This window comes from Nelumbo lutea, chromosome 3, assembly GCF_056320005.1.
Source record: "Nelumbo lutea isolate HS-2025 chromosome 3, American lotus-T2T, whole genome shotgun sequence".
NCBI lineage: Eukaryota > Viridiplantae > Streptophyta > Magnoliopsida > Proteales > Nelumbonaceae > Nelumbo > Nelumbo lutea.
In genome coordinates, this window is record NC_142686.1 from 44474856 (window position 1) to 44493795 (window position 18940).

The 18940-nt window shown below is 36.7% G+C and overlaps 1 protein-coding gene across 6 annotated transcripts in view; it reads right to left on the minus strand.

The window, feature by feature from the left end:
• Positions 1-973: 973 nt before the first annotated feature.
• Positions 974-18940, minus strand: part of LOC148864612 (protein ENHANCED DISEASE RESISTANCE 2-like) — a 52501-nt gene continuing 34534 nt past the window's right edge. For 3 of the 6 annotated variants that reach the window (XM_088974343.1, XM_088974345.1, XM_088974342.1), the window contains 13 exons: positions 17713-17777; positions 17548-17619; positions 17270-17422; positions 12953-13182; positions 12840-12879; positions 12584-12744; positions 12368-12469; positions 9065-9109; positions 8839-8979; positions 6858-6953; positions 6650-6751; positions 1501-1641; positions 974-1378 (listed from right to left, as the gene is read on the minus strand). In XM_088974343.1, coding sequence (XP_088830469.1) covers positions 1528-1641; positions 6650-6751; positions 6858-6953; positions 8839-8979; positions 9065-9109; positions 12368-12469; positions 12584-12744; positions 12840-12879; positions 12953-13182; positions 17270-17422; positions 17548-17619; positions 17713-17777 — 1321 coding nt within the window. In that variant the 3' untranslated portion in view covers positions 974-1378; positions 1501-1527. Of the gene's footprint in view, positions 1379-1462; positions 1642-4380; positions 4426-6649; positions 6752-6857; positions 6954-8838; positions 8980-9064; positions 9110-12367; positions 12470-12583; positions 12745-12839; positions 12880-12952; positions 13183-17269; positions 17423-17547; positions 17620-17712; positions 17778-18940 lie in introns of those variants that run through there. The other 3 variants (XR_016108933.1, XR_016108932.1, XM_088974344.1) reach the window with 2 other exon arrangements.

The window sequence follows — 18940 nt, forward strand, 5'->3', positions numbered from 1 at the left end:
AAGAGGGTAGTTATTAGAGCAAAGATGGATTTTATGGGAGACAATTAATACCAAAAAGATTTTTGATTTGACTTAGTTGCACATGCGCACAACACATGCCTCTACAATAATATATATGAACATTTTGATAATTTTTAATTTATTTTTTAAGAGAATACAATAAATGTATATTTTTTTTTGGGTATTATATCTGAATCCAGGTCTAATAATGAATCAAATTTGGACATTCACTAAAAAATCAAATTTGGACCTATCCATTTTAAGTTTATCGGGATAGATCAGATCTGTTTGTCACCCTAGAAATAATCTGCCTAGGGTTTGGTACTTTTGTGCCTTCATCCTGGATGTGTTGCATGGGTTCACGTTCCTTGAGTGCATCAATTTTCGAGAAAAGAATTCCACAAAGAAACGTTAATAAAATCTTCCAACAATCCCTCTGGTATGCCAGGAATGAGAAAATTTTCAGGAAAAAGCAAATCTTACCTTTTCAGATTATTTCCATTGTTAATAAAATCTTCCAACAATACATGGAATCAAGGCCTCAATCAAATTTACATCAATCCCTTTCTGGAATTCAAATAATGCAATTGTCTATTTCTAACACTACTGAGCTGATTGTTTTTACTGATGCAGGGAAATTTTCAGACTCCATATACAGTTTTGGTATTATAATAGTAAATACAAATCTAAACTGTATGAAAGTTATCGGGGGAAGAACATCACATCCTACTTCTACTGACCAAGCAGAACTATATGCCATTATGCAGGCGATGATAGAATTACAACATTGGAGTAAAAAAGAAGTATATATGTGTTCGGATGCGAAGCAGATAGTCCAAGCTTTACAGAAGATGTCTAGTCTTGGTTCTGCCACTGGTTTTTGATGAGAACCAGAAACTTAATTTCTGTTTTAAACCTTAATATTACTTTTCGTTTTGTAAATAGAATGTTTAATGTACCAACTCATAAGGTCTTCTAGCAGGCTAAAACTCATCCTTTATCTTTTTTTGAATATTATGATTATCCTGATGGGATTCCAAGAGTTGACAACTTTGTACATCTTTCTCTTATCTAATATATATATTTTGTTTATATTCCAAAAAAAAACTAAAAAAAGCTTAGCGAGACAATGCAAAATAAAGCAAGGGGAAAAGAAAAGAAAAGAAAAAGGAAACAAACTGAAAGAACAAGGAAAAGAACTTAAGCTACTTTGTAATTCTTCCGTCTGGTGAGAATTTCAAATATACATACATTTGTAATCGTCATTGGGTCAATCTACCTGCACCTGGTTGTTTGAGGCACCTCCCAAATGCAGCAGGTGAATGGGCTCTACACTACAGCATAGTCCGGTTCATCCGATCTGATGCAGGTGGTTTGCCTATACAGAAAAAAAGTTGGTGGATTGGATTTGTACTGGATTATCAATATATAATAAGTCATGCAGTTCAAATGCATCAATTACTTTGGGAATTCACAGAGAAACGAGTAGGAAAAATTTACTGCACATAAAGCAGGAGGGTCACTGTTTCACTCGGCCGCCAGGTTGGATTCTAGTATTGGCACTATGGCAGATGACAGCTCAACATGTGAGACACGTATAGCACCAATAAGTCGTTCTGGCAACTCATCTGCAGTGTTTCCCTGTAACAAGGAACAAATGTTACAGCCTTTTGGATGCAAAATAAATCATGAAAAACCTCCATTAAAGGAAATTTTGTGTATGATAGAAATCAACCCCAATTAACACATTTTGGGGGAGGGGAGGGTGATGTCCAAATCATGCATGCCAGTTGTAAATGTACACATGTAATCATCTAGTTGGGGGGTGGGGGGAGACAAGTTCACCAGAATATTATGGCATTATCACAAGGGAGATCTGGCTCGTTGAAAGATCATCTTCATCATCTTCATCATCATCTAAGCCTTGTCTAACTGTTTGAATCCTGTTTTTCCATTCCATTCTGTTTAGTGACATATCCATTATTAAATTTTGAACGTTTAAATTGTTTCTTACTACTTCTGACCCTTTCCTTCCTAGTTCTTCCACTCATCCATCTCAGCATATGGATTTTTGGTACTCATTTTTGGATATGCTTCTTCAAATCTGGCCCATTGAAAGATCTATACCCAAAATAAGGCAAGTAGTATCCTCAGAAGTCTATAGAGACATTCATTCCAGGTGCAATTGGAAGTATTATCTCCTTCCATAACACAGGGACCATTAATTGGTGTAATGGTAAAATCTCAGGCTAGCAAGCATGAGAATGAACGTTTAAGTCTGAGGGTAGCCACTTCATGCAAAACATGCCGAAGGTTAGGGCTGTACGCAGTCTACCCCTCCCAAGACCCCAGATAGCTAGGACCAACATTGGGTAATGGCCTTCTATCTCCTTCCATAACATCCATGTAATGGTAACAAAAGTATGTGGATAAAATATTTTCCTTCATGTTTAATAAGTAGTCACAGCTTATTAGATTTCAATTTTAATTACTTTAGGAAGATTACTTAGATGTGCCTTTACAACTCAAACTTAGGGGTCATGACAATGATTTTCATTCCCCTATTTAGTGAGCCAAAGTGAGACCAAGACCTGGTGGTTCTGATCTGATTTGGAAGATATTGCCAAATCACTGAAAATACATCACTTTGTGATCGAATATCAGTTTCAGACTTCTGGTCTAAAAAAGGTTTTCTTTAGATATTAGTTTTCTTAAAAGTCATCTTCACCATCATCTAATCCTTGTCCCGTTCTGTTCTATTCTGTTCAGTGCCATATCCATTGTTAACCTAGGAAACTGATCTCTTTCAAGTCTAAATATGTAATGGATTAAGCAAACAAATGAATTTGGATTTTTTCTTTAGCTTGTTCTAGGTTTTGTAAATCAACAAAAGAATAGGAAAAATAGCAGAAATTTGAGAAAGCAAGAGAGAGCAGGAAGCAAAGAAGGAAAAGTGTTATGTTTGTGCCTTGAATTGTTTGTGGCGACCCACTTCATGAATCTGCTCTGAATTAATTTGAGAAAACCTGAAGGCAAAATTTCATAGTGGTTTGTGGTGGAAGCATGGAACTGACCCGATCCATATTCAACTTATGGGTCCGAACCGAATACGGACAGTTATGTATTTTGAGGGTTTTCTCTCATGTATACTTAGTCCTTGTCTTGTAAGAGAAGTGTGAGACATTGGGTGTAGTTGGGGTTTAGGGTTTTCTGTGAGCGAGGTTGTGAGTGCACAACTCTATTTCTTCTCCATTGCTGACTACATAGTGGATTTCAGCTCCTCCTACGCCCATGGGGGTAGGCTATAAGCCAAACCACGTAAATCTGTGTGATATCTTTGCTTGCTTCTCTTTATCTTTGTTTTTCTTTGATTTTTGGGTGCCATTCAAATATGTTTTTCTTGGGTTTTTCGCAACAAAAAGACTCTCAATACTCCCCCTCAAGTTGGGAGAATATGTTGATCACTCCCAACTTAATCAAGTCATACTCCAGCTTATTTTTAGTAACTCCTTTGGTAAAAATATTAGCCAATTGCATGCTAGATACAACATAAAGCAAACATACTTCACCCAAAGACACCTTTCCTTAATAAAGTGCTTGTCAGCCTCAATATGCTTAATCCTATCATGTTGGACAAGATTGTGTGCTATATTAAAGGCGAGATGATTGTGATTTATGGAAGCATAATAATGAGAAGAGGAAATTCAAATGGCTGGTGCGGGAGATGGAAGTTAAGACATGTTGGATTAAAATATCAGCCAATTCCCTAGCTGACGGTTTAGCAAAACAAGGGGCAGAAAGGGATTCTTTGTTTTGGGCTAAGCTGTAACGTTAGTGTCTTTGTATCTTTGTATTTTCTTTTTTCATTTCTTGAAGTTCTTTGTGACTCTTGGAAGATAAGTGTGTTTGTCTTCCACTTGTAAATTTTCTACTGATGAATTAATGAAAGTGTTATTGATCAAAAAAAAAAAATGATTGTGACAATACAATAACAAGGGCTATTCCACCTAAATTCCAAGTTTTCTCTGCAAGGATTGAAGCCATAGAAACTTTAACACCTCATGGACCATAGATCTGTACTTGGCTCCAGGACTAGAATGAGCCACTATTGATTATTTCCCACTTTTAAGATACTAAATTATCACTAACAAGAGTATAGAAACTTAATGTAGAGTGCCTATCACCTAAAGAACCTCCCCACTCTGCAAAGCCTCCACTCACATATGCCTTAGATTTGCAAATTGATCATACAATTTTAATAAATAGGTGTATCATCTAGCACCCAACTTACCAGTCTCCCTTAGAAGGCCAAGAACATGCTTCCATTGGGAAACAAAAATCCTATGCTTTGATCTAGAAACTTTAAGGTATTGAAGCTCACCTAGGTGCTTAATCTTAAACTCTTGATGCAATAATTGCTTCAGCCTGTCAGTATTTGCAAGATCATTCTTTGTGACTATGGGAGACTAATAAGAAAAATAATGTGAAATGCAATGAGTAGTAGAGCAATGTCTCTTTACATGTTCTAAAAATTGTAATCGTATAATAAATCATAAAGAAAGTTGAATCAAATTGGATCGTGAATCATATCATAAGTCTTATGATTATTTCTATTTTTTACAAACTTGTCAAAAACTATAGATATACTAAAATCCTAAATAGTAAGTGATTTTACCTTATTTTAATCCATATCTACCATATATGTACCTAAAACAATAGCATTTACCACTTGTATAATAGAAGCCTAAGATGATATAATCAAGTTTGACTTGAAAGTCAAATAATTCACATACAATGATTCTTTAACTTACATATGATGTAAGCAAATAAATTTTAGTAAGGGATTTAAACAAGTTTCCCTTGATAAAACTAAATATAAAAAAAATGACAAAGTAGAAAATTAATTCTTAATTAAATTTATTTTAACCAGAGTGAACTAAAAGAATTGTATAATAAGATTTATGAATCAAATTGTAGGATACAAACAAAAGTCGTAATATTTTTGCAGAAAAGGATTCAAATAAAACCCTTGGAGTGACTCAAAATTAGTGACAAGCTGGTTGCAAAAGGAGGATGTGGGTTAGATATTTAACGAAACTTCTGTTTTGTGGAGAACCACAAGAAAGAGGTGGTAACAAGTTCAATTGAAGGAACCCTAATCAACTAAAGCTTTTAAACAAATGCTTGGTTGGTCGCTTAGTTAACTCTGAGCCAGAAGTTGAATGGAGCTGGGCGGTGACTAAATGGAAGCCAAGCAGACATTTCCAAGTGAGGAGACTTGGTGCGGGGTTCTTTATTTTCTCCTTCAGTAGTGAGAAAGAAGCTTTGGATATCCTTGAGAATGAACAAGATCAAGTATGGGTTCTAGAATTAAGGTTGGGGAGATGGAATCCTCTCGTTTGTGCGTTGAGAAACGTGGGGCCTTCAAGTTTCGTCTAGATTAACATGTTCGACATCCCTCTCCATGCCTGGAGTTTCCAAACTTTCAAGGATGTTGAGGATGCATGTGGGATCTTTAGATTCATCGACTCAAGAACTCTGGATCAGAAGAATTTAGTGAGTGCATGTATTTTAATTGAAGAGGAGGAAATTCATCTTGTTCCAACATCCTTTTTGCTTCACTTTGGCAAAGAACTTTTCGATTTAAGAGTGGTGATAGAAGGAACATACCCAGGTGGTTGGCTTGATTTCTTTTTTCTTGAGGAAGGAGGAAGGAAGTGATTCTCAGATTCCAACTGGTTCGAAGAGGTGGAAGTTGAACAAGTTTTTCTCTGAGGTAGGTTCAGAGGTTAAAGATGAAGGTAGTTTGGGAACAAAAAAAAATTCGGTTTTAGTGAGGCTGATATGCTGGGTCTATGAATTTTTGAGATTTTGAGAAAGAAAAGAGGAATGATTCGGGGGAGAGATCGAAAAAGGAAGAAGGGAGTGGGGCCCACTTGGGGTCAGATAAAGTAAAGGTTGGGGCTGGCCCTTTGGTTCTGGTGGACATTGATATTATTGGAAACTTTGAGGGTGTGCAAAGAGAGATGAAAAAGGACTGCAATAACAAACCAAACAGCTGGACGAAGGAATATAGAAGAGAAAGTGCTTAAAGAGAGATGAAAAGCTTTACTAAGCAAAGGATACACAACTGAAAAAAAATACTTCCCATGGATATCCCCCATGGCAGTTGGCACTTATATGCAATATACCAAGACATGTAGTTTTTCATCATTTATGAAGTAACTGTACCCATTCCCACTATTTAACAATTCTTATGTGTAACTCTTACTTGAGAAGACCAATGCTTTTTAAATTTCTATGAATGTTCCAAACCCCTATTAATGAAACCTACGACTTAATTACCTCAACTTTCAATCATTCCAATTTTTTATTTAAATCCCAGTGTTGGACGTCCATTATTCCCATTTGAAGGCTCCATATTCCATACTCCTTTTCCAATGCTTGTTTTCATGAAACCATATGCCTTTGAAGTATTTTGACTGCTTGGGCTAAAAAAATTGGGCCAATATTGGACCTTGATATTGGACTGAACATAGGCCCAAATATTTTGAGCTGATGCCCCTGTATCACCTGCTTGCTATAGGAAGTGCTTACAGACATAACAGAGCCCTAGATGCCATTTTTCATTAGAAAGAAAAACACTTACCTGCACAAGAAAAGCCATGTCAACCACCAGAGTTGTGATTACGCCACACACAAGCCCCAAGACTCCATTAGCAACAGTAGAAGAACCAATATCAACATCTATCTGCAAAGTGATCATTTCTGTAATTTGCAACATTTTCCATCTTCTACGAGGCAAGCACTTCTAGATATAATATCATGAACTAAAGTCAATGAAAGGAGTTCTTTACTTCTAAGTACTTGGGACCACGGATGTAATTACAATCAACTGCCTTGCCTAATAAACAAGGACTGCTTCCAACACTCTGTCGTACAATCCATGAGCCCTGCATGACTTTTGCAACTAGGATCAGGCAAACAAATGCAAGTTTTCATTCTTATAAATCAGCAACACATCTAAAACCATGCTTCCAATATCTGGTGTACAGATATTATAATTATGAATAACTGTTAGTTCTCTTTTCATGTAAGGTTTCATTCTTTTAAATCAGCAATGTATCTAAATCTTTGCCACTTAGTAGTAAAATTTCTTGGGTATTCATCAAAAGACATTTGGAATTCTCTATGGACAACTGAAACAGCTCATATGGTAGGCACCATCTGGGTTGGATTTGTCATACATAAGGTCCCATTTCCCATGTTAGCCCCATCTTCTAATGTTAATGACAAGTTCCCAATAAATAGAAGCTTTTAAACTCTGAACTTCATAGAAGTATTTTTCTTATATAGATTGCACTGTTTGTCGTATATTTAATACAGTCAAATATAGACAAACTACCAACCATTGATATTGAAGCTTTGACTAGTTTATTGATTGCCATCTTGACTGCACCACTAACAAGCATCAATTAGATCAATTAGGTTGACTTCACTAGTTGGCCTAGTCCACCTGATCAACCACAAAGTTATTGTAAAATTTTATTTTCTTCTATTTATGATAGGAAACGATCAGCACCCTTGAAGACTTGTTCTAGAAAGAAGGCCTTAGAACAGATCCTGATATGGCATAGTAATGGTACTTGCGATTTGGACTGAATTGAACACCAAGGGTATTTTTGCCATTTTATAATTTTTTCTGTAGAGTCCAATAATAGGGTTTGATTGTCTAGTTATAGTTTATTTATGGTTAAAATTTTAGAGTCATTTCATGAGTAGGATTAGAGTTATTGAGTCTTTTGAATTGAAATAGAATATGACAACGTAGTTAGAGTCCTACTAGGATTATTGAGTCTTAACAGTTTGACTCCTAGGATTATTATGATTTTAGTGTATAAATATGTATGGACGTTTTACACAAAGGCAATGAAATATATTGCGTTTTCTTCAGCTTATGCTAACTATGGTCAGTGATTCCCATGGCCTAGAGTGATTCTAGGCACCCTATGAGTGATTCCAGGTATTTTCTCTCTTCTTTCTATCCCTATTTTCTCTTTTATTCCTTCAAGAATCCATTACAGCCATCAACAGCCATAAATATCTTATCAAGAAAACCATTCAACATTCCCTAAGGACTAGAACTGAGCTGGTCCTACATCAATTTATCTCTTATTTAAAATAATATCATGTGCCTTTATTTTGTCATATGCACATTAGTTGCTCTAAGGATTTCTGATGGTACATGGTTGGACGGTGGTATATAAGACAGAAACAAGGTGTAAAATAAAAGAACAATAGTGGACTTCTAATTCTTCCAAACAGTGGTATGCTGGCAGAATTGTGACAAACAAGGGAACCACATTAAATAGTCAAGGTTGCAGTCATTCTTTGAAAAACAATAATTGCCATTCACTATTTCAACTTATCTAGCCTTCCTTTGTAGTTTGCATTAACTTATATATATAATATTGCATCAATATTTTAAATTTAGAACATATATATTGTGGTCCACTACTCAGCACCTGGGCAACAATTTGTCACTGCATCACCCAAGGGAGGCCAAGATGATTAGTCATCACCTTAATGCACTGACAACATTGTTTCCAACTTTTGCCTCCATTAATACAGTCAAACAATTATTTCTCTTACCTTGTATTCTAATAGCTGAATATTAGTCCAGAAGGATAATCCATCTATGATAACTTTTTGGCTATTCATACATGTACAAGCAGAAGTCACTGACACGAGTCATAATGGGACTGAAGACTGCTTCCTACAGTTTTGGAATATATAGATGAATACCTTCCAGTATTTATACTTGGTTAAGAAGCAAACCTTAGGAACTGATGGAATGAGCTTCAGCCTACTGTTACGGAATTCATCATCACCATCAACAAACCGTTGCAAGAGAGATCCAGGCACCAATTGTTTTATTACGAAATAAAACACCATACTGTAGTGAGTTGACCCAGGCACCTGTAATGATAGTATGCAATATTGCCTTTTAGTCGTCAAATGCATCAATTAACATAATAAATGAACACCCCAAATCGACCTTTACCTGTAGATTGATGGCCAGTGAGAAAAATCCCTTTTCTGAAGCAACCTACACAAGCAACAGATTGAGAAATGAGAATTATATGTCTAGGCAAGTCCATTACCTATGGACATTCTTTTATCAGTGCATAGACCCATATATATAATTCTTTTTCTTCCCTTATATACATAGGTGGGGGAATTTGACTTTAGATGATTGATGAACAAAAGGTCACTCAGGGTACCAGAAGGAGAGGGGGGATGAGTATGGTCATATTTTCTTCCAAGAAGTTTTGAAATACATTCATCACACAACTGCTCTTTGTAATTGACCATATAAAGATGAGATTAGTACATTATACACGATACTACATCCTAGCAAGTAGCAACCAGGAGCTTGTAATACCCAGGCCACCTAGAACAAAATAAAAGAAAACTGAAAAACAGCATCCCAAAATGTCAGCTACTAAATATAGAGGTTCTAACTACATGTTCTAGCTAAGCTGGCAGCCATAGAGTTCATAGACCTTGGAAACCACATGAACGAGATGTTAACTTTGGATGACAGGGTTCTTGTATCCTTCATCATGTCTCAAATCTCAAAAGCCATAGAAATGATCCCTCATACATCCAATAACAACCTGGGAGTACTCCGCCTACACATGCTTCATGTAGAGAGATTAGGCCGAGTGGGCTTTAGTTTTGTTTATTTATTTAGTTACTTTATTTCTGCTGTAGTGGACTTTCTTTATGGGCCCTAAAACATTTAATTTCTTATGTGCCTTGGGATAGCTGCCTAACTAGGGGCACCCATGTAATCCTGGGCCCCCGAGTGTTGGTGGGGTGTTAACAGAAGAGAATGGAAAGGTGATTGCTTTGTTTTCAGGCCCCATTGGGCATAGTTGTCAAGGCGATTCCTAGGTGGGCGCCTAGGTGACGCCTAGGCGTCAAGGCACCCTTGGAGTCTCACTTCGCCTAATCGCCAAGCAGTTTTCTATAGCATATTATAACAAGCTTTTATATTCTTAAATTTTTGAGGTTATAATTATAAAATAGACATTTTAAACTAAAATATTCATTTTAAGTGTTTATATACTAATTTATTTTTGTCATTTTCTTATTTGTTAGGGTTTAATCAACACAAACATTGCTAAATGCTGTATTGAACCCTCAAAGGCTTCAAAACCTGAACCAATAAGTAAGAAAAAACATAAAATGTTGTCCAATCAACACCTTTTCTTCTTTTTCTTCAAAACCCTCAAAGACTTCAAAACCTGAACCATAATTTTATTTTCTTCTTTTCCTATAACAGAAATAGGGGTTCAGCCCCTATATTTTTCGAAATTTCTTTTCTTTCTTCTTTTTCTTCTCATGAAACCTAGGGAACTACCCTAGGGTACATGTTTTTACTTAAAAAAAATCCATCACCTAGGCAACTAGGCACCCCCCAGTTGCCGATCCTCGCCTTGGCGCCTCGAGAACTATGCCATTGGGAGTGGTGACTCTCTCAGAGCTGAGATATGTGCCTTAGTGGAAGGTTTAAGAAGACAAAGGAGCTGAATATTCATACACTAACTGTTGAAGGAGACTCAAAGTTGGTTTTAAGCTGGTTACAGAAGGACAATGGACTGTGGAAATATGCAAATGAGAGAAGGGAAGCTAAATGGCTATCTAGGAGGTTGGAGTTCAGTTTCAATGGGTGAAGAGGACTGCAAATGCTTCTGCAGATACATTGGCGAAACAAGGGGTGGGAAGGGAACAGATGTTTTGGGCTGTATTGTAATCTTCTTATCTTTTTTCTTTTTCGGGAGGGTTAAGCCTCTTTACCTCTTCCTGGAAGGTTGTAATTTTATTGTCCATTAATAAAATGATTTCTGTTATTGATAAAAAAAAAAGGGCCAAAGCGGAGGAATAGATTCCCACCTAAGAGTAGAGATTTCAGAATCCTTAGGATCAGCTGAATTCCATCATGAGGATTTTCTATTACCTACAGATTCCTGATAATAAGAAAATCAAATTGGTGGCACTCCCGGTAAAGGGTTATGCATCTTTATGGTGGCAGTAGATCTAGATGAAGCGAATACATTCCAAAAAAAGGGAAAGTTCAGACTTGGCCAAAAGATGCTAAAATTAATATGGAAGACAATTTCTACATTTAAATTATGCGAAAATTAAGTTCCATTGGTATCAATCTCTTTGCCAAGGTGCTAAGTTAGTCTGGACATTTTGGAGGGTGCAACATAATTGGTGACTGAAGTGGAAAATCAACTCAAAAGACTGGAGGTTGACCCCTAAATAATAATAGGCATCAAGATCATATCTACTGGTCCAAGTCAGGAGAACTAAATCAACCCCAAAAACTTTCTTCTAGTTCCTATAAAAAGCAAGGGATGAATTCTGGTAGAGGCAGTGTACAAAATCAGAGGACAGAATAGTGTATCATTTGTTATAAATGCTAGCAAGACTGCAAGAGGGAGATATGTCATCTGAATGCAAGGCAAGACAGGTGAATTTAGCTGCAGATGAGCAAGAAGAGAACCACTAAAATGGTGATCCATGCAAAAAAAAAAAAAATTCTTATACTGAACTCAGCAACCAAACAGAAAAAGATGAGATTTGGGGTGATCATGATGCACTTGCATTATCAGAATGTCAAATTTTTTAACACTCCCAACAAAATTGAAGTGGACTAGTTGCAGAGAAATATTTTCAAGATATGCTGTACAGCAGGTGGCAGATTGTGTAGTATAATTTGATAATGGGAATTGCAAGTATTTTGTGTCCTTGGAGATGGTGACCACACTGAATTTGAAGGATCAGCCCCATCCTAAGCCATACTGCATTTTATTGGACCTAGTTCAAAAAAGGTGACAAGGTATAGGAGCTAGTCATTTATTGTTGGGCCTAGATTGACTCTAGGACCATCATGATACCCATATCATCTACCCTTGTATTATTAGAGGAGAGAAAAATAAGGACCTGAAGAGGCAAAGAATATCAGCTGGTGGAGCCACCCAAAAGGTTGAAATTCACCAATAAATTGTGTGAACAGAAAGTAGTTAAATACAGTGAGCTCTATTCCCTAACTTTTTAATGCCATATACTCATTTATTAAAATCTCATTGGTTGGAGAGAGAAGAAGTATCAGAAGATTGACCAACTGGATCACTGTCTGATCTGGGCAGTCACCTTCTTGACCCATCTAATGGTAGGTTTCAAAACCTAGCCACACATCCCAAGACTTGAGCAGCATATACCAGGACAAGGATTTTTACCAGTACTACCAATATGCCATTTAGATGACAGGGGAAGGAGTAATTCAATATACTTGCACTGCACAGCCTTTACGTCTCACAACATGGTCCATTCTTTTTGTGTCCTTGAACCAATCAACTGCAACAAGCTCCATCAGATACTTCCCTGCAGGAATCTGCAAAATGCATATTGCAAATAAGGAAGCCAACTCAAGGCTAATAGTGCCATAAAATGTTCCTTAACATAATTCAGATGTACCAATAGCATGACAACAAGAAATCAGCATAACCTTTGTTTTGTCGAAACAAAAGTTCTTGCTCCGGACTTTGAAGAGGTTGCTGTCAGGTATTCTCCAACAGTCACGGCCATTATCATTGTCATTCCTTCGTAGATTGCCAGAAAAACAGGACATATCAATTTGTTCAGCTGGTTCCTTATCAGCTTCAGTTTCTGAAAGATGTTATATTAGAAATTCACTACATTTGGATGATAAAAGGATAAAATTATAATGAACATACAATAAACACAATGTAGTCATCACCAACCTGTCTGTTTGGGTTCAATCTCTTGCCTAGTTGAGCCAGCCTGAAACAGTGGAGAAACTCGTATAGAGGAATAAGGCATTAAAGGATCAAGAGAACAGAAATGGAATACAAACCTCTTGTTCAGACTCAGCTATTTGAAATTCTTCATCATCATCAGAATATTCATCTATCATCATAGAATTTCTCCCAACAGAATGTAACTTATCCAATGATCGAAGAATGGAAGGTTCCTGATTTTTCTGAACCTTTTCTGAGGGAGGACCAGAGGTCATATTTACCATGACTGGGATCATTGGAATTGTATGTCTTTCATCTGCTGTTTGAGAAAACCATTCACGTAGCCCTGCCATAGTAGATAATTACAGTTTGTAAATAATCTATTCATAGTTCAGATATCTAAAGAATTTTTCATATAAAGATCCCTGGTTTAAAATATCCTTGATGTTTGGGATATAAATCCCTGACATGTTCCATTTTTTGTTGACACATATTATAGATAAAAATGAGCATAATTTGGTATACAAAGTGTGAAAAAGTATCAACAAAAGAAGATAGAAAATGTGGGATTTGACAACTAAAAAGGAATAAAAAGCAAAGCAAAACTTCACCAACTTCTTTTTGTAGACAGATTTGTACATAATATCTAGTTTTATTCATATCATACAATTGTAAGATAGGATTGGTTGTATCATATCTTTTAATTGTATAACAATGTGTAAACCATATATTGTTTCAAGGGCAATATTGTAAATAACAGGTACTCTTTAGAGGTGGGGGTATTCAATCGGATACACCTCTTGAGTGTCTTCTCTTCTTCTTTGGATAGAGAAGTTCAATTGGATCGATTTTTATTTATGACCATTGATTGGATTGATTTTCATTCTTTTAGTATTGTGTCTTCATCATTAAGATGCAAGTGCTGCTTTTCCTGCACTCTACAATTGCAGTTTTCTTTTGAAAGTTGAAGATGAGAGGATACAATGATACTTCCCCTTAGGAGCTGCACTTTCTATCTGATAGGAACCTTTTTGAAAATCATTCTAGGTATTTTGGGGATTCTTTATTGGGTTTTAGAGGGCTGTTTTGGCTCACATTTTGATCTGCTGGAAATGTGAAAAAAAGCTCATTGCATCTGGTATTTTCAGAGTTTCTTCTTTATCTGTTGGAATCTGGGCAAGGGAACCTAGATTCTCTATCGTTTTTATGTAATAAAGGGTCTCTCAGGTCGGTTGTTCAAAAGAACCTTATTTAGCTGGTCAACTTGAACAAGTTTCAAACCATGTTTTGAGTGCCAACAGAATTGCTTTTAGGACTTTTGCCGTATCAGTGGAAAAACTTTTGATTCTCTTCCCCATTTATCTCTTTAAGAGTCTTGGGTGTTTACACTTTATTCTTCAGGTTTGGGAGTACTGATCTATTAAAGCTATCTTTTGGTCGATTTTCATTCAGTATACAGCACTGTCTTGCTTTACTGCTTGATACTATGGCTCAGATAAACTGGTTTTTTTCAGATTAGTAACTGAAGCATTTTATTAATATAAAACAGAAGTATTACAAAGAACCCTTGGGTAGGGTAGCAATTACTACCTACTGCAGCATCACCATACAACTGGCCCAATACAATTGATTCCTGTTAACCCCTTACTTAGCTAAAGCGTCATCCAACCCATTTGCAGATCTCTGTACCCATTGTGACTTTGTATTCATGGTCCCTACTAGCCATTTCTATCTGCTTAATCTCATTTCTGTAATTCCATACTGCTTTCTTGCTATTTTATAGCAATCCAATTACCAGTTTAGAGTCACCTTCAATAACTAAATTAGTGAGATTCATCTCCCTTGTCCGCTGTAGTCCATAAAACACTGCATAAAGTTCAGCCCTTGTGGAATCCCCATGTCCAATTGGTCCTGAGGACATAGCAATGATATGTCCTTCCCTGTTTCGGATAAGACTGACTTGCTGTCTTAATCTCAGTTTCGGTTTCACACTTTGATGGAGCAAACTACAGTATGTGGATGTTTCAATTTCAATATTATGTCAAAGTAAAGTCTTTGGGGGTTTCCTTGATGAGACAACAGTCGAACCAGATGAGAATCTGAAACTGATTTGGAATAATGAGAGGTTAATAATGGAAAACTTAGAAAGATTGTATCAGCAAACCAATGTAGCCCAAAATTTTCAATTAGAACATGATATCTTCAATTACACTCAAGGAGACAAGAAAATCACAGAGACTATATGCTGGTTTCATCTATCTGTGGACTGAAGTAGAGATGATAAATACCATACTATTGATCCTTCCTTCATTGGGAAATTTCAAAAACTTAACAATGAAAGGAAGGTCATGCAGTTCCTTATGAAACTACGTCATGAACATGATTTGATTCATCCAGTATCCTTAATGGAAGAGTCATTGCTGATATGGACTCTATTTTAGGAGAGCTCTTGAGGGAAGAAACTCATATCTCTACTTAAGTCAGGAATTAGAGGGCAATTGCAGCTTCTGCACCTGGTAAGACAAAAGTAAAAAAGGGTTGGGTACCTGTTAAGACCGCTGAAACAGAACAACAGAAGATAGTTGGTCAGTTTTACAAGAGAAGGCCACGTCAGCACAACTAATTGTCCACTTGCAACAGTTGTAACAGAAAGGAATTAAAGAATGTAAAACAGTATAAGTAGTTAAACACAAGGGAAATAAAGGCATGAATCTTTTCGGCATTAATTCTCTCTCTCTCTCTCTCTCTCTCTCTCTCTCTCTCTCTCCCTCTTCCCTACCATCGAATTCAGGAGGTTGGCTCCCTCAAAGAGCCCTGAGTTAGGCAGGTTCCTAACAAGTTGGTATCAGAGCCAGCATGACCAACACAAGGACAACGTCAGTAGATGCCCGGGTAGATCAGATGGAAGTAGAGATCCATCAAATGTCATGAGACCTCAAAGAAATGAAGGAAGGTTTCACTGCTCTCCTCAATCGGCTGGAGCAGGTGTCAACAAACAACAGCAGAGGAAGCCAAGAGGAGCACAGCAATGAAAACAGCCGCAGAACAGGGCCGGCGGCAATGAGAGCAGCAAAAATCGACTTCCCCATCTTCTCAGGCGGTGACCCAACTCCCTGGATTCTCAGAGCCAAGCGATATTTTGATTACCATGAGACACCTGGGCAAGACAGGGTGGCTCTAGCTTCGACGCATCTTGAGGGGGAAGCTATCCTATGGTTTCGGTGGAACTGACGGGGGCATCCTCGTCAATCTTGGGCAGACTTCACCGACACCATGACCATCCGTTTTGGTACGTCAGGGTTTGAAGATCACGATGAGAATCTTGTAAAACTGACTAACTATCTTCTGTTGTTCTGCTTCAGCGGTCTTAACAGTACCTCCAGGCAGAGGGTGATAGAAGCTGAATTTTGATGGTGTGTGGGCAACCCAGGACCTTCTAGAATTGGAGGTGTGATGAAGAGGGAGTCATACTTGCAAAGGAAATGGGAGTTGAAAAGTTGATCTTTGAAGACGACTCTAAGGTGGTGATCAGCTGGCTACTGATCAAATGGCTGTATGGAGTTTCAGAAATGAAATTAGACAGTTCAAATGACTTTCAAGGGATATGTAACTTGAAATTCAATGGATTAAAAGATCAGCCAAATGCAATTTCAGTTTTGGCCATTATATTGTTACAAAAATAATTGTAATGTATTCAAATAACATTACAAAATATATTGTTACAAATTTTTTTTTTTTTGTAATGGCTTACTGCATTTAGCCCATTGAATTTTGACATGTTTTCAAATATATTGTTTCAAAAGCAATTTCAGTTTCAACCATTAAAAAGTTCACAACTTCCTCAATAACTTATTCAGTAGAAAGGTGAAACTACAATCTGATTGTAGATCACTTTAACCCAGGTTCAGTTTCAGTCAGCAGAGTTGGAATTTTAACAATCAAGATGGACACACCATTTCAACATTTAGTAGACTCAGAGGAATTAAACTCTACCAAGGCTTAAGGGGTGGCTCTTCTGATGGTCACAAGCATAATGATTGCATTGAGACTATGCTATCCTTCTTTGGCCATTGAGGAGGGCCTAGCAAATACCATTAGATGGAGTTCAAAGGATTGCTAGAGGACGATAGAGATTTAGATTCTTTTAATGAGAAGGAAGACATATTTCTAATTTACATGTCAATTTTTTGGAATCTAGAAAGAGACCCAGTTGTGGACAGCTTAGCTAATTGGGCTTGGAACAGGGACAGGCATGACTTTGTGACTATAATTTTTGTTCTGAGAGTTGGGCTGCATTTTTTTACAACTTAAGGCATGTTCATTGTAAGGTTTTACTATAGCATACATGCCAAGATGGAAGAATTTTCACAAATATAAACATGTGTCTATTGAAACTCCAAATTGATAAGTACAACTTAGACATAGGAGCCTACCAGCTACACTATTGAGCATATTGAGGAGGCAATGTTTCCGAAACGATCGAAAATAACCAACTCCCCACCCTTTGAGATCAATTTGCATAAGATACTGCACTTTTGCTCGAGGTCCACAATGAGGTTTTAATGGGGAAATGGTGAATCCTCCACCTGATGAAAACATCAAAATACATGAGGACTATTGGCTTTAATTAATTAAATGTAGCAATTAATAGATCTATACAGTTCTTAGATTCATGAATCCTCAGTATAAACCAGAGAGGAAATAACTATACTCTCAACATGGGCCCGAACAAATCCTGGCTGTGGACTACAGTTCTCATGCTCTCTAGAACGAAATAGAACAACTGCACAATAAGAAGCAAGAATCCTGGGTAAAGCAAGAGTTGAAAGGAAAAAAGGAGTGTAACAGTTAGAAAAAAGATGGAAAAAACACTAACCATAACTTCCATCATCATTACGACGCCAATAACGCACATAGCAAAGGTCACGGGGCCAGACAAACCTGCACTAGCAAAAGTACTAGGCAAATGTTAATACATTACTTTTCATTTCTAAGAGTAGAATTGACCAGCTTCCCAAAGCCTTGCTGCAGTGTACAAACATTTAGAAAGGTCTTATTAGATTCAGAAGATGGAAACATCAACTTTCTAATTGTTTGTAGTTCAAAATTTCAGTATTTTTTTTTAATGTTTCTAGTAATTTTTGGGTCATTCACTAAAATACACCCTATAATTTCATGTATTTACTAAAACCTACCCTATAGCTTGCATTTTACTAAAATACAATGATGATTTTAACCCTAACTTCCTTTCATACAAATTTAATCAAAAGATAATAAAAATGGAAATATTGTTCTTGCCCCTGGTAAAACATGGGCAAACTTTCTTACCATATCAACAAAAAGATGAAGAAGAGACATCACAATGAGGTTACAATTCTAATTGATGAAAGCCAACTGATAGCATGTAAACATGGATCACATGAAGGAAAAATCACCATAAATAATGTCTATTCTTCGTCTTAAGCTCAGTATTCATTATTTACATTTTAAATCTATTATTATCAGAGAATATGGAGTTCAGAAAATGGCACCTACCTGAAACGTGAAGCCAATTACATGCACTCATTGTCTTCTCCAAACAGGTTTTGTTGGGGGACAGGGGGGGAGGTCTTTCTAAAAGCTTGAAGTGCTAGGGGTACTTTTGGAATAACAGCCATGGATCCATGCCTTAAAATATTTTCTGCTTTGCTTAGTGGTCACCTGACCATTTCCAGAAGGCAATACGAATTAACAGAAAGTCAACTAAGTAAATTGGTTGCAACATATAGGGGGTCTTTTAGTAAAATGCAAAATATAGGATAGGCTTTCATAAATATGTAAAACTATAGTGTTTTTGTAAACGACCCTATTTTTTATCAGTATAATGTTTTCAATAATATATTTCCGTTTTTTTTTTCCATTGTAAGGTCTAACAACAATCTGGTCCCTTTTTTTGGATGCGTAACAGAAACATTATAAAATAAGAATAAATTATGTACCACTGGTTTGTCTCTTGGTCCAGAACACCCCCTAACCCCTTGAAAATACAATGCTTAACCTCCTCAAAAATAGTTCATATTCTCCTATCCCAAATTTATAAATGGTTACAACTTTTCCCAAAACAT